At 40.4% G+C, this 15,571-nt stretch overlaps 1 protein-coding gene across 1 annotated transcript in view; it reads left to right on the top strand.

Annotated features, from left to right (window-relative positions):
- The window catches only part of MAP3K21 (mitogen-activated protein kinase kinase kinase 21), a 55,633-nt gene extending 47,874 nt beyond the window's left edge, over positions 1–7,759 (top strand). Inside the window, exons 9-10 of the mRNA XM_017857715.1 lie at positions 1,946–2,725; positions 4,913–7,759. Of these exons, the coding sequence (XP_017713204.1) occupies positions 1,946–2,725; positions 4,913–5,319 (1,187 nt within the window). The 3' untranslated portion in view covers positions 5,320–7,759. The remainder of the gene's footprint in view (positions 1–1,945; positions 2,726–4,912) is intronic.
- Positions 7,760–15,571: the final 7,812 nt, after the last annotated feature.

The following is a 15,571-nucleotide window of genomic DNA, read 5'->3' as shown; positions in this document are numbered from 1 at the left end:
TTGAGACGGAGTCTTGCTCTGCCGCCCAGGCTGGAGTGCAGTGGCCGGCTCTCAGCTCACTGCAAGCTCCGCCTCCCGGGTTCACGCCATTCTCCTGTCTCAGCCTCCCGAGTAGCTGGGACTACAGGCGCCCGCCTCGTCGCCTGGCTAGTTTTTTGTATTTTTTAGTAGAGACGGGGTTTCACCGTATTAGCCAGGATGGTCTCGATCTCCTGACCTCATGATCCGCCCGTCTCGGCCTCCCAAAGTGCTGGGATTACAGGCTTGAGCCACCGCGCCCGGCCTAAAATTGGTCTTTATACTTGATCATTTAGGCAGACTGTTTGGTCCTTTGATCAAATTAAGGATGTTTTAGCAAGACACAATGTAAATTTCTTGAATTTGTTATTGCTACTGTGCTCAATTTCACAAGCACCTTTGCACTCACTACCCGGGTTCAGCTTCTCCTTCTGAAGGTTCTCCTTTATGAAGGAAAAGGGAGCTTGGGTCAGCAATGTCAGGGAGTGGAAGGAGTAGGAATGGAGGAAAAAGAGGGCACCCCAAACAAAAGGTACCACAGGGAAGAGCACAGGGTTCTTTGGAGAAAGAAAGCTGGCATCTCAAATTGTTTAGATCAGCCGTCCCCAACCTTTACGGCACCAGAGACCTGTTTCGTGGAAGACAGTTTTTCCATGGACCAGTGGGGTGGGGATGGTTTCAGGATGATTCAAGCGCATTACATTTATTGTGCACTTTATTTCTATTATTATTACATTGTAATTCATAATTAAATAATTCTACCACTCACCATAATGTAAATCAGTGGGAGGCCTGAGCTTGTTTTCCTGCAACTAGATGGTCCTATCTGGGAGTGATGGGAGATGGCGACAGATCATCAGACGCTAGATTCTCATAAGGAGCAACCTAGATTCCTCGTATGTGCCGTTCACAATGGGGTTCACGCTCCTGTGAGAATCTAATGCCACTGCTGAACTGACACGGGGTGGAGCTCAGGTGGTAATGTGAGCAATAGGCATTGGCTGTAAATACAGAAGAAGCTTCACTCGCTCACCTGCTGCTCACTTCCTGCTGTGCGGCCTGGTTCCTAACAGGCCATGGTATCAGTCCATGGCCTGGGGTTCAGGGACCCCTGGTCTAGATCATCAAGCACGTTTAGATATACTAGGATGTAATGTTGGAAAAAATTACAGATGTTATTTGGAAATCAGATTAATGAGTTTGTTGTTTAATTATGCACTGTTAAGCACATACATGATAAGAATGTTGGCTTCCTCTTAAGCAGGTATAATTGTAACCTTCGGGATTCTGTAACCTCTTGGGAGAATCTTCTATTTTAATGGTCCCCAAACTTCAGTAAAGCCTTGCTGAAACACAGACTGCTGGACTCCACTCTCCAGAATTTCTGATTCCATAGTCCGGGGTGGGCCAATGATTTACATTTCTACAAATTCCCAGGGGATGCAGATGCTGCCAGTCCAGGCCACACGCTTTGAGAACCGCTGATCTGCTACAGAACCCTTAGTTTACACACAGGAAAGCTGTAGATAATGGAGCCTGACACATGTATTTAGGTGAAGTGAGGAAAAGAGCACATTTGGTGACATATTTAGTGATTACGTGCCTATAGTTGTGCATTTTTGTGTTTTGATGACTGTTTCTACGATAGTGTCTAGTATTGATCATGATGAAGAATAGCTTCCCGAAGCATAGGAAACAGCAGATGGCTAGCTTGCTGGTTCATCTGCACGGAACCTTAAGTTGTAGGGCCATGGAGACTTGTTCCATGGAGCCCTCCTGGATAAATCATTTGCAAAAATGAAAAGGGCTGCATGTGTTTTGATTTAAAATATGTATTTATTATATTTTAGCTTTACTTTACAATCTTGTTTAAATGACTTTTACCGTAAAGTGATACTACAGTGTGTGTACTTATACCTTAATTTAGGGTCCTGTGAAGAGCCAAAACTTTCCCCTGATGGATTAGAACACAGAAAACTGAAGCAAATAAAATTGCCCAGTCAGGCCTACATTGATCTACCTCTTGGGAAAGATGCTCAGAGAGAGAATCCTGCAGAAGCTGAAAGCTGGGAGGAGGCAGCCTCTGCGAATGCTGCCACAGTCTCCACTGAGGTGACTCCTATGAATAGTCTGAGTAGATCCCCCCAGAGAAAGAAAACAGAGTCGGCTCTGTACGGGTGCACCGTCCTGCTGGCATCAGTGGCTCTGGGACTGGACCTCAGAGAGCTTCATAAAGCACAGGCTGCTGAAGAACCGTTGCCCAAGGAAGAGAAGAAGAAACGAGAGGGAATCTTCCAGCGGGCTTCCAAGTCCCGCAGAAGCGCCAGTCCTCCCACAAGGCTGCCGCCCACTGGTGGGGAGGCCAGCAGCCCACTGTCCCTGCCACGGACAAGTGCCCTGGGCATCCTCTCCACACCGTCTCTCTCCACAAAGTGCCTGCTGCAGATAGACAGTGAAGATCCACTGGGGGGCGGTACACCTGTCACTTGTGACTCTGAGATGCTCACTCCGGATTTTTCTCCCACTGCTCCAGGAAGGGGTCGTGAGCCAGGCCTCATGCCAAGACTTGACACTGCTCGTAGTGTATCAGGAAACTTGCCCTCTTCCTGCCTAGAGCAGACATGTGGGAATGTACCTTACTGGGCTTCTTCAAAAGATAGACCATCACATCACAGACGGACCATGTCTGATGGGAATCCAACCCCAAGTAGGTTGCATGAATTAGGTAAAAGCATAAAACACTGCTGTGGAGATTAGTATGTGAAACAGTATGGATTTACGATTTTATCTTTTCCTGGGGATGACATTTAATAATTTGTTTTTACTGTTTATGTAGATCTTAGAATCTTACCCTTCTCTTATTTGATTTTAATTTAACTATGATTTGGACTCTGGGAAAAGTGTAATTGAAGTTCAGTAACTGAAACCTATACTAGCATATCACAGCAGAAAGAACACATGGAGAATAACCACCCAGCCCCCTCGCATTACGAAAAAGACAAGCCAGCTGCCCCAGTTAGAACCACGGGTGAGTGGGAGGGCTGGAACTGAAACTGGCCTTTCGCCTCCTACAGGCCTTGTCTGCTCCACTGCTGCACACATCATTGCTCAGAACTGCGTGTAGCAGGTATATCAGCTTGCTAGGGCTGCCATAACAGAGTACCGCAGCCTGGGGGGATGTTCAGCAGAAACTCATTGTCCAACAGTTCTGCAGGCTGGAAGTCATATCAAGGTATCTGCAAGGTTGGTTCCTTCTGAGCTCAGCCTGGCTTCTTGACTTCTAGACAGCCATCTTCTCCCTGTGTTCTCAGTCTTCACTCTGAGTGAATCTGTGTCCTAATCTCTTCTTAGGACATCAGTCACACTGGATTAAGGTCCACTCTAATGACCTCATTTTACCTTATTCACCTCTGTACAGACCCTATTCCACATACAGTCACATCTGAGGGACTAAGGGTTAGGGCTTCTGCTTAGGAATTTTGTGGGGACACAATTCACCTCATGAGAGCAAGTATTACCCTGTTGATGTATGTTACACCAGACAGTTCCATGAGGTGTATATCCAGATATGGGAGCTCTGAAAGAAAAGAAAATCCAATTTTTAAATAGTTTTTTTAGTCTATTCAACAAGAGGGGCTTGGGCAGAAGGCAACCAGTGGTATTTCCACAGCACTTTATAGATGTTAAAACCCCTGGACAAATTGTCTCTTAGTTTTTATGGCAACTGTATTATATGCAAGAGAATTCAAACTTATGGAAAATTAATGTTATTCAGGATCACACAATTAGGAAGTAGTGGTGTCAGAATTTAAACCCGGGATCTTTCTGCTGTATCACAGTGTCTCACTCCTCCTCAATGCGCTGTTTTTTCCATTCCTAAAATTCAGTGAGTATTGACGTAACTGGATCATGCTATCATGTGCTAGAATATACTCAGCTTTGAGATTTCTGGGGTTACGTGGCACTTAAATACGACATTGGAGGAGATAATATGGGTACTTTGGAAGAATGTGGGATTTTGAGTCATAGGACAAAGGTTCAAGTTCTAGTTGTACCATTTGGTAAGTTTGTGATGCTGGGAAAATTATGTAGACTGCTTTCTTGTTTGAATGTCTTAAAAAACATTGTAGTGCCATGGTTAATGGTATGGAAGCTATCTGGGCTCAGATCTCTGCTCTGTCACTTATATACTGAGTGGATTTGGGCACATCACTTAAACATTTTGTGCCTTAGTTTCTTCATCTATAAAATGGGGACAACAACAACAATATGTGTATCTAATACTATACTTACCTAATCTCTACAATTGAGATTGTGGTAAAAGTCAAATGGCACACTAAGTGCTCTGTAGAGCTTGAGTATTATTTATTTTGTAGGTGAACATAATTACAATAACCTTATATACTTGTCATGAATATTAAGTGAAAAATATATACAAAAAATGCTTTTTAAATTTTAAAATGCCATACAAGCATTGGTTATAAAGCTATATTAAGACAAATTGCTTCCATTTTATTGTTTTCTTTACTTCTTTTAAATATTATATCTGGATATTATGTATGCCATATTATTGTTCATCGCCTTTAGATAAATTGGTTTATTATCTTTCTGTAGGTCAGTAAGTATTGGTAATTTATAATTGCACAAGGAAAAATTCTAGCACTGTAATCCCATATGAAAGCGTATTTTTCTCTAACTTACAAGCCAATAATTATTTGCTAAAGTGGTAATAACATTAGTCAGTCCTTCAGTATAAACAAGAAAAGAGGCAACATGTAAAAGTCCAACCACTTTTCCATTTTCACCAGTTTTGTCAAATCATAATCTATAGTGAAGTTTAATCATGTTGACCATCATGTTTCTAACTGCATACTGTCTTGGCTTTCTCAACCAGCTGGTGCAGCTATTATCTCAATCACTGGAGCCTCTGCACTGCCACTCTGCCCCTCACCTGCTCCTCGCAGTCACCTGCCAAGGGAGGTCTCACCCAAGAAGCACAGCACTATCCATATCATGCCTCAGCCTCGCCCTGCCTCCCTGAGAAGCCATTCAGATCCACCTCAGGCTCACCCACAGGCAGCAGTGTCTCAGCTGGCACAGGCTGCCTGTGTAGTGGGTCGCCCAGGACCACATCCCACCCAATTCCTTGCTACCAAGGAGAGGACTAAATCCCATGTGCCTTCATTACTGGATGCTGACGTGGAAGGTCAGAGCAGGGACTACACTGTGCCTCTGTGCAGAATGAGGAGCAAAACCAGCCGGCCATCTATATATGAACTGGAGAAAGAATTCCTGTCTTAAATTAAGTGCCTTACTGTTGTTTAAGCATTTTTTTTAAGGTGAACAAATGAACACAATGTATCTACCTTTGAACTGTTTCATGCTGCTGTGTTTTCAAAAGCTGTGGCTATGTTACTAAATTAGTAAGGTATATCCAACTTCTCAAAAAATGTATATGATTGCTGTTAGCCATGTCTATTGGTTTTCCTCTGGATTCTTTTCTTATAACTTGGAATACACAAAAGTGTAAAACAAGAGATGTGCACCAGTGAAAACTATGCTGGGTGGAATTACCTTCAGCACAATGTTAATGTTTTCGTTCTCATTTATGTCTTTGTCCATTTGTACACAACAGAAATTGTAATGAGCTTCACTATTGTTGTTTCTTTCCTTCCTTTTTTTCTTTTTTCCTTTCTTTCCTTTTTCTTGTCTTGTTTCTTGTTTTTTTCTCTTTCTTTTAGTTTCTTTTCTTAATTGTCATTTGTGCAACAAAAAGCCAAGAAAGAGCTTTAGTTTCTTGATAAGAATAATGTGATATTGGTAAGTAAAGGCTTTTAAAAGTCTGATGACTGGAATAGGTATAGAGTCCTGTTTAAACTACCTAACCTTGGCTGTGGGCCGATAATGCATAATATGTCCAGTTCTCACTTACATTATGCAATGATATTTCTCCCTGAGGAAATTATATGGAATGTAACTTATAAAAGCTTTACTGAATTTAAGTTATAAACATTTTATTCATTAGAACTCCAAAATAGATGTTCAAAGTTCAATCCTTGCCATTTGGCTGAGACCACATGGTGTGTCCCTGAGCGAGGCTAATCTTTACATTTTCCTATAGAAAACATTTTCCTTCATCTGTAGCCATTTATTTGACATTCAGAAGTGGAAAGCTTTTCATTCTCCAGCAGGACTTTTAAAATTGTTACAGATACCTAACTCTTCACAGATACCATGTATTGTAAACAGTCATGTGTTTTAATTTTATTTTTCTCTTTTTGAATGCATAGTTATCCTAATAATCCCAAAGACACTGACAACTCAAGGAACAGCAGTACAGTACTGTGAGAAGTTAAATATGTTGTTGTTATTTCACATTTCATTTAATTGTGGATAAATGTTAGACATCTGTTGAAATAAGCTTATATGGTGGAAATGGCAACTATATTATGAATTATTTTCAGAAATGGACCTTTGAATAGCAGATCAGGATTTAAATAATAAAATTATTTATGAATCACTTTTATGGTCATACATATATGACACAAACCTGGAGTTATTGGTGCAGAAATGGCTACCGAGAGCTCCGTAAATTTGCCTGAGTTTCTTACGTTAAATGTATTGTGCTTCCCTTCTGCCTCTAGAATATGGCTCTTTAGAAGATGGACAATCGATATTTAAGTTTTTCCAAACAATGAAAAACTAAATTAAAACATCGCTAGATATTTCATTCAAAATTGCACCTTGCTAAAGGTTTACTGAATAACTGAAATGTCAGCAATTTAAAATAAATTCAATCATGTGTAATAAAATATCACCTATAATAGAAGAAAAGGAAAATCATATTATTTGGCAATTTTGAAGCATTGTGGTTGCCTAACAGGTATATCCAGCAGATGAGAAACAGTATGAAAGGATTGTATTTACATGGTGAGTTTTGCCCCTAGCAAAACTACGTAGCATTCTGGACTCTTGCAGTAAAGTCTCAGGTACTTAATACATTTTCTTATTTTACCATCCATTCTATGATTCGGCTTCACTTTGGGTGGTTATTGAATTATGTAACAGAGATTTGGTTTTCCCAACATGTTATCACGTTTGAAACAATGATTGCTTTGTATTCAGTCCGTTTGGAGCACGTAGCTTCCAGCTTAAGGGTAGAGGAAATATATACCTAAAATGATCAATATATGAAAGAGAAAGGATAGAAACTATGTCCTCAGTTTTGCTTCTACCAAAACATCTCCTGCATGTGTGTGCATGTGTGTTTGGATGTGTGTGCATGTGTGTGCATATTAGTAAATATGTATTTGCAAGTGTGTGTTGGGGAGTGTATGTGATCTAGGTGTTTGTTTATCTCTGTTATTCCTCTTTAGCTTTATTTTAGTCAACTCTACATTGTGATGAATTTCAAAATGAAGCTGTATTAAAATAATTGCAGTATAACAATTCAATCTCTCATGTTACTGCAGATAGTTCACTTTTGCTGCAATCTATTGTACGTTTGCAATTTTCTGTGTTAGTAAACTTAGCAGAATCTGGTTATTTATTTTTGTGTAGGCTTAATGTTCACTGAAAGATAAGCCAATTACTGTTAGTAAAAAATTAAGGTGCTCCCACTGCAGAGATTTAAGGCCTGGGCCTAATGTGCTGTATTATGAAGCCTTGTGACTGAAAAATATGTTTACATATGTTGTCTATTTTTTTAATAAACTTTTATAGCTGGTCTATTTGCTCAGTAGCTTTGATCATCTGATTATTGTGACTATAGTTTGCAATGGTTTATTTTGTATTCAATAAGAAAAATTATGTTAATAAAGATTATTGTTTAATAAGCCAGGTATTAACCTGCTAAATTTATTAAATTGAAAATCACTAAATGAGTCTTTCAATTAAATACATCAAAAAAGGTAGAATGAAATGTTTTATTTAAAATTTTTTTGGTTTACATATGCATTGAAAGGTATTTCATGGTGAGCCTTTTGCAAGTCCAGCTTTTCGGAAGACACACTTTTGCACAGTGAAATTAGGATGTGAAAAAAATCTCAGTGATTAATGAGACATGCTGATTTTATTGTTTAATTTTATATTTAAATCAGAAGACTTTCGAACATCACCTAACATGTAGAAATTCTTACTAAGTGATAAAAGCTTGAGTGAATGAGGAAAGCAGGTCACAGGACTTCGTGCAGATCATAGCATTACCCCACCATATGGGAGGGGGCAAAACCTAACAGGCATTGAATATCTGCTAAGTATAGGGAACCCTCCTAGGTGGCTATAGAAGAGACGTCCTGTAATTCTCTTTATTAAAAATTGTGAGATAAGGCCGGGCACATTGGCTCACGGCTGTAATCCCAGCACTTTGGGAGGCCGAGGCAGGTGGATTGAGAAGTCAAGAGATTGAGTCCATCCTGGCCAACATGGTGAAACCCCGTCTCTCCTAAAAATGCAAAAAATTAGCCTGGTGTGATGGTGCGCACCTGTAATCCCAGTTACTCAGGAGGCTGAGGCAGAAGAATCGCTTGAACCTGGGAGGTGGAGGTTGCGGTGATCCAGGATCGTGCCACTGCACTCCAGCCTGGAAACAGAGTGAGACTTTGTCTCAAAACAAAAATGAAAACAAACAAACAAACAAAAATTATGAGATAAGTAATACTACTCCTATTTCATTAGATATGAAACAGACACAGAAAGGTTTGGTAAATTTCTAAAGACCCAGTCTGAGTCAAATGATCACCATCTACCTGTTCATACCTGTGGTTAATAGTTGTAAGCATGGTGTAGAAGATGAGGATATCTTGCGAATGAGCTTTGTAAATGTTATCTAAAGCTAAGGTAGTTTCTCTCTCATCAAAAAGTTAAGAAATCTAAAAATGTATGAGCACTGTTGAAGTCAAATAAGATATCGAGATGAATATTGAAATTTGAAATGTTTTATTTAGGAAGCAAGAATTGCAATTCAGGGCATACGCAGAGACCAGGCGATCTTCAGTATGTCCAAAGAACAAAGAGACAGTTGGGAGTTTTATTAGAGAATTGTTACATATTGTTTTGAAACAAAGCTCATTGGCATGAGAGAAGCTTTTGGACTCTGGCAAGCTCTGGTTGGTGAGTGATGGCAGGAGTTAAAACAAGTCTTAGTCACAACTGGTTGCTTCAGCAGCTACTGGGTAAAACTGGCCTGGGGTGACAGCAGGCCATTTCAGCAGCTGGGCTTGTAGAAAATAAATTCGTGGAGTAGGTGCTATGTCCCCCAAGTGTGTTTTTCTCCCTGGCCCCTCAAGTCTGATTTAATTGAGTATGTATGGCAAGAATTACCCAATTTGTATTATTAACTTTCACAGTACTTATTTAAAAATAAAACACTATGTTAGCTAATAACAGTTCATACAATGGAAAACTTTCTAAGCAAGTGTAAAATGCAATAGAAAGGAGTAAAATATGCATATCTGATAGATCAACTCAGAGAAATGAGGTAATCTGTTCAATAGGTTCATAAATGCCGTGGTCTGAATATGTCCCTCAAAATTCCTATGTTGAAATCCTAACCCTCAAAGTTTTGGAATTAAGAGGTGGGAGGTGATTAGATCATGAATTCTCATGAATGGGGTTAACGCTGTTTTAAAAGAGGCCTGAAAGAACCTGTTTTCCCCTTACACCATGTGAGGACACAGTGAGAAGTTACTATATATACACTAGGAAACAGGCCCACAGCAGACACAGAGTCTGCCAGCACTTTCATCTTGGACTTCCCAGCCTCCAGAACTGTGAGCAATAAATGTGTGTTGTTTAGAAGCCACCTACTTTATGTTATTTTGTTATAACAGCCCAGATGGACTAAGACAATAAATATGGTGAAATTATGTAAGAACTGCAATATATACATAAAATAACTTAATTGGGCTTAAGCTGTCTCTATTCTTCACTTCTGGAAAGATCAACATGCTGAAACATAGTGAAAGATGAAGTATTTGTGAATGAAACAATGCAATTGGTACCATAGAGTGGAACAAAACTAGCTATTGTTTTACAACCAAGCAAAATATAGCAGGTCCATACATAACATTGTTTCATTCAATGTCATTTTGTTATAATATTAATGAGGGAGAAAAACTGATTCCCAGCTGGGGCTGCTGTCTGTGGGGTGTGCACTTTCTCCCCATGTCTGTGTAGGTTTTCTCAGGGGACTCTGGTTTCCTCCCACAACCCAGAGACATGCATGCCAGGTTAACTGGTGTGTCTCAATTGTCTGAGTGTGAGAATGTGTGTGTGTGTGAGTGTGCCCTGCCATAGAATGGGGTTGATTCCACCTTGTGCCCCGAGCTGCTGGGATGGGCTCCGGCCACTTGCAACCCTGAACCAGAATCATTGGGTATATAATTACTTTAAATGGTTTTTGTTAATCTTAGATGTATGTATAGATCACATTTATTTCAATGTTTAGTATTAGAGGTGTTTGCGGTCTTTAGAGATTTAGTGGTGTTTTCGTGACCAGAAATATACCCTAGGAACTAAACTGCTGTTTTTATTAATTTACCTACAGTGAAATTGGTTTTGTGTTACTTTGTTTTGCTTAAAGTCACAGTTTCCAAATACCTATATACAATGTTAAGTGAGGACTTACTGTAAGTAGTTTAGATTAAGGAGCTTCCATACACTGACAAACTCATTCAGTGGCTACTGTGTTGGGCACCATGAAAGAGACACCAGATGTAGCGGACAGCAAGGAACATGAGGCTTGTCCCCTGCCTGGATGGTTTTAATGAGAAACTGTGCTCAGGGCAACTTCACGGACATCATGTGACTTGTCCAGTCACACAGAGCCTCACACTCAGCTAGTCCCTGAGCCTGACTTTAGTGCTCTGAGAATATCATCTTGAAATTCTTAATAATTTTTGAAGAGGGAGCCCTCATTTTATTTTGCACGGGCCCCACAAGTTATGCAGCCAATCCTGACAACAAGTGAAGGGGGTGTTATAAAAGGTAGAGCTTTGATAACATTAAAGGAGTTCAACTAATCTTGGGTGGGTGGGAGGTGTCAGGGAAGTGTCTGAGGAAGCCAGGATGTCCACTGGATGAGGGATGCTCTGAATAGAGTTGCTAGCTTGTCAAAAGTCCTGAGTCATTTTTCTTGTGCTGCATTCCATATTTTCTCTTTGTTTTTGGCTCGTAGCAGTTTTGCCATGACACATCTGGTTATGGATCTCTTTGCATATGTACTTCACGGAGTTTGTTGAATTTCTTGAATGTGTAGATCCATGTTTTCAGCCTATTTAAGAAGTTTTCAGCCATTATATCTTCAAATACTTTTTCATCTCTTTTTCCTCTCTTCTTCTGCTACTCCCATTACACACGCTGGTATACTTAGTGAATCTAGCATTTGTCTGTGGCTCTGCTTATTTTCATTCATTCTTTTTCTTTTTCCAGATCATATGATCTGTATTGATCTCTCTTCAAACTCTGATTCTTTAGTTCAAATTTAGTGTCAAAACATTAGTAAAATTTTCATTTGGGCCATTATATTTTCACCTCCATGATTTCCATATGATTCTTTTTTATCTCTGTATTGATATTTCTCTATTGGATGAGACATTGTCATCAGATCTTCCTGTACTTCTTTAAACATGTTTTTCTCTAGTAAACTGAACAAATTGATAATGGCTGCTTGGAAGTCTTTGCTATTAAATCTGAAATCTGGGCCCTCTCACAGGCTATTTGTTTGCTTTTTCTCCTGGTGTAGGGGTTATGCTTTCCTGTTTCTTTGTATGCCTCACATTTTTTGCTGAAAACTGAACACTTTAGGTAATTGTGATATAGTGAAATATATATTTGTTCTGCATCCCCATCTCCCTGCATACAACTTTTAAAATCCTTGCAGTCTCCAAAATGTTAACTGCTTTTTTATATGCTAATGAATTGACTAGTGGCTGTCAGCCCCTAGATGGCTTCAAGATGGGGGCTGGTCACTGGAAAGACCAAGGCATGATTCGAGGGTTGAGGCCTCACCACCCATCACTAGTGCTGAAGGTTAAGTTGGTTGCCAGAGGTCAATGATTTAATCAATTATGTCTATGTAATGAAACCTCCATATAATCCCAAAAGGACAGAGTTTGGGAGCTCCCAGAAAGCTGAACATGTGGAGGTTTCTGGAAGGTGACACACCCAGGGAAAGCAGGGAAGCTCCACAAGCCTCTCCCCTGACCTCACCTTAAACATGTCTTCATATCTCTCTTTTGTAATATCCTTTACAGTAAACAAAAAGTAAGTTCTGTGAGCAGCTCTAGCAAATTAATTGAACCCAAGGAGGAGGTCCTGGGAATCCTGATTTATAGCTCCTAGGTCAGAAGCACAGGTGAAAAAACCCTGGAGCTTGCTATTGGCACTAAAATTAGGGAGCAGTGTTGTGAGACTGAGCCCTTGACCTATGGGATCCGATGCTATTTCCAGGTAGACAGTGGCAGAATTGGGCTGAATTAGAGCACACACATCTGGTGTCTGCAGCAGAAATGATTACTTGCTCGATGTGTGAGAAAAGCCCCCCAAGCTCCATCTGGTGTCAGAAGCATGTTGCGAGTGCACAGTATAAAAAATTGAATTTGTTTCTTCCACTCAGTAACACAATTGACCCTTGAACAACACAAGTTTGAACTGCGCAGGTCCACTTATGCTCAGATAGTTTTCAGTAAAGGTAATACCTAGTGCACCTGCCTCTCCTTCCTCCCCTTCCACCTCCTCCGCCTGTTCTGTCTCTGCCACCTCTGACACAGCAAGACCAAGTGCTCTTCTTCCTCCCCCTTTTCAGCCTATTCAATATGAAGACGATGAGGATGAAGACCTTTATGATGATCTACTTCCACTTAATGAACAGTAAAGACATTTTCTCTGCCTTATGATTTTCTTAACATTTTCCTCTAGCTTACTTTATTGTAAGAATATAGTATAAGATACATATAACATACACAATATGTGTTAATCAACTTTTTACGCTATCAGCAAGGCTTTCAGTCAACAGTAGGCTATTAGTAGTTAAGTTTTTGAGGAGTCAAAAGTCTTGTGTGGATTTTCAACAGTGTTGGGTATTGGTGCTCCTAACCTTCATGTTATTCAAGGGCCAACTGTATAATGTAGCAGCTGTGGATACTAATACCCTTCACCCTCTCTCGAGGTCTTGTTTTTGTTGCTGTTTGCTCATTTGTATGGTGATTTGCTAGACTATTTTAATGAAATCTATTTCCTTTACCAAGTGAAGCCTTTGAAGCCTTTGGTGTCATACCTTAGAAGGTTCAGGCTTGGCCTTGCACACAACCCCCTGGGATGACATGGCTTTAGCACAGCTCTCTTTAACTGTCTCTTTCCCTCATTTCTCTAATAAGCTGTCTGCTTCATTTCACATCACACCCAGTAATTGCTGGCTGATTGCTCTATTATTTTTGCTTGTGCCCTGGGGCATACCTTGCTCCACAGTCTACTCCCATTGATTTCAGGCAGGGGTAGTCTGGGGACTGTCTTTAAGGCTTGTTCTGACCCAGGAGGGCTCTTCTAAGTTGTCTCTTTTCATAATTCTCTCTGATAAACTCCATGGCCTATGGTTTAGCTTGTTGCTCTTAATGAACAGCATGGTTTTTGAGACTGTTCTGAGGCTTGAACTTCACCATACTTTCACATAAAATCAGTTGCTTTGGTGGTATCTTTGGAACTCTCTGTTCCTGTGAAACATCTTTCTCTCTAGCCAAAATATTTGAGCCATACATTCAGTGTTGGGTGGGATGGCAACTTCTAATCTTCTTGGCTTTCCTCTCCCAGAGTGCAATATCTGTTCTCCAAGTGAGCTCATGTGAGGACAGTTGGGAACCCAGGATTCCTCCTGGGATAGAGCCTCCACACTGTGAGTAGAACCTGGGTGGAGGAAAGGAGACTTTGACCTCTTGGTCACACTCACCAGAAATTTCGCCTCTTAAATGTGGAGTTGGAAGAGATAGGAAATGCTGGTGTCCTGTGTCACCCAGTGAAATACCATATCCCATGGTTGCAAGCTGAGGGAAGAGAAAGTCCTGTCTTTTTGTCCAAACCTGTCTGGAGTGGAGTTTCTGCCAAGCTGAGTTGGGATTGGGGGTGGGGATGTAGTGAGGAAGATTGCAAGGATTTTAGGGGTTGTATGCAGGGACACAGGGAGTAGAACATAGCTCAAATGTCATGGACTCTTGCTGTTTTTACCAAGATTTAGTAGGTTTAAAAAATAAATAAATAAAAATGCCTTCTTTCGCTGTATGTCCTTAAGACAATTTCCACAGGCTTTAAATGTGTTCGTTTTTCCAAATAGTTTTTTTTTTTTCTTAACGAGTTATGCTTGTTTCCCAGGAGAGTGGGTTCAGAGCTCCTCACACTGCCATCTTGTAAGTTGGTCATATTTCACAAAGCTGATCACAAATTTCTTTTTGAAGTTATTTTTCTGATTGGCCCGTGTTAACACCACACATCTAAATTCACATTTTTTTATTCCATGACTGTAAATACATTTTTTTCCCCAAATTTCTGTCTCTAGACCCATCCTATTCTTAGGACTCCACTTGTGTATATCCCGCTGCTTTGCTGTTGCCTCTTCTTGGATATCTAAGAGACATCTCAACCTGGACATGGCCCAGATGAAGTTCTGGATTCGCTCCCTCCAGTGAATTTTCTCTTCCTTCAATCTTCTTAGTAAAGAGCAACAGCATCTAGAAATTACAAGTCTCCCTTTACTAAGCCACTCTGAATTTACAACATCATGAATGTATTTGTATCATTAAGAATTCTTCAGTAAGTTTTTGTAGAATGATTGAATGAATTATTCCCATTTTATAGATGATGAAATGGAAGCTTAGGGAGATCAAAGAAATTGCTGGATTTGAATCCCCCCTGAACAGCAATTATTATTATTATTATTTGTATTATTATTATTTTTCTTCTCTTCCTTCTTCTTCTTATTTTTCTTCTCCTCCTCCTCCTTCTTCCTCTTCTTCTTCTTCTTCTCCTCCTCCTTTTTCTCCTCCTCCTCCTCCTTGTTCTTCTACTTTTTCTTATCTTCCTCTTCTTCTCCTCCTCCCTCCTCCCCTTCCCCTTCTCCTTCCCCTCCCCATTCCCCTTTTCCTTTTCCTTCTCCTTCTCCTTCAGGAGTTCAAGACCAGCCTGGCCAACATGGTGAAACCCTGGCTCTACTAATACACACACACACACACACATATACAAAAAAAATTAGCCAGTGTGGTGGTGGGCACCTGTAATCCCAGCTACTCAGGAGGCTGAGGCAAAGAACTACTTGAACCTGGGAGGTGGAAGTTGCAGTGAGCCAAGATCATGCCACTGCACTCCAGCCTGGGTGACACAGCGAGACTCTGTCTCAAAAAAAAAGAACAAAAATAATGGAAGAAAGGAAGGAAGGAAGGAAAGAGGGAAGGAAGGAAGGAGGGAAAGAGAGAGAGAGAGGGAAAGAAAGAAAGAGAGAGAGAGAAAGAAAGAGAAAGAAGGAAAAAAGGAAGGAAGGAAGGGAGGGAGGGAGGCAGGAAAGAGAGGG

The sequence above is a fragment of the Rhinopithecus bieti genome, unplaced genomic scaffold, assembly GCF_001698545.2.
Source record: "Rhinopithecus bieti isolate Rb0 unplaced genomic scaffold, ASM169854v2 scaffold_46259, whole genome shotgun sequence".
NCBI classification, from domain to species: domain Eukaryota; kingdom Metazoa; phylum Chordata; class Mammalia; order Primates; family Cercopithecidae; genus Rhinopithecus; species Rhinopithecus bieti.
Note: the sequence above shows the minus strand (reverse complement) of the source record. Positions and strands in the feature narration are given on the sequence as shown.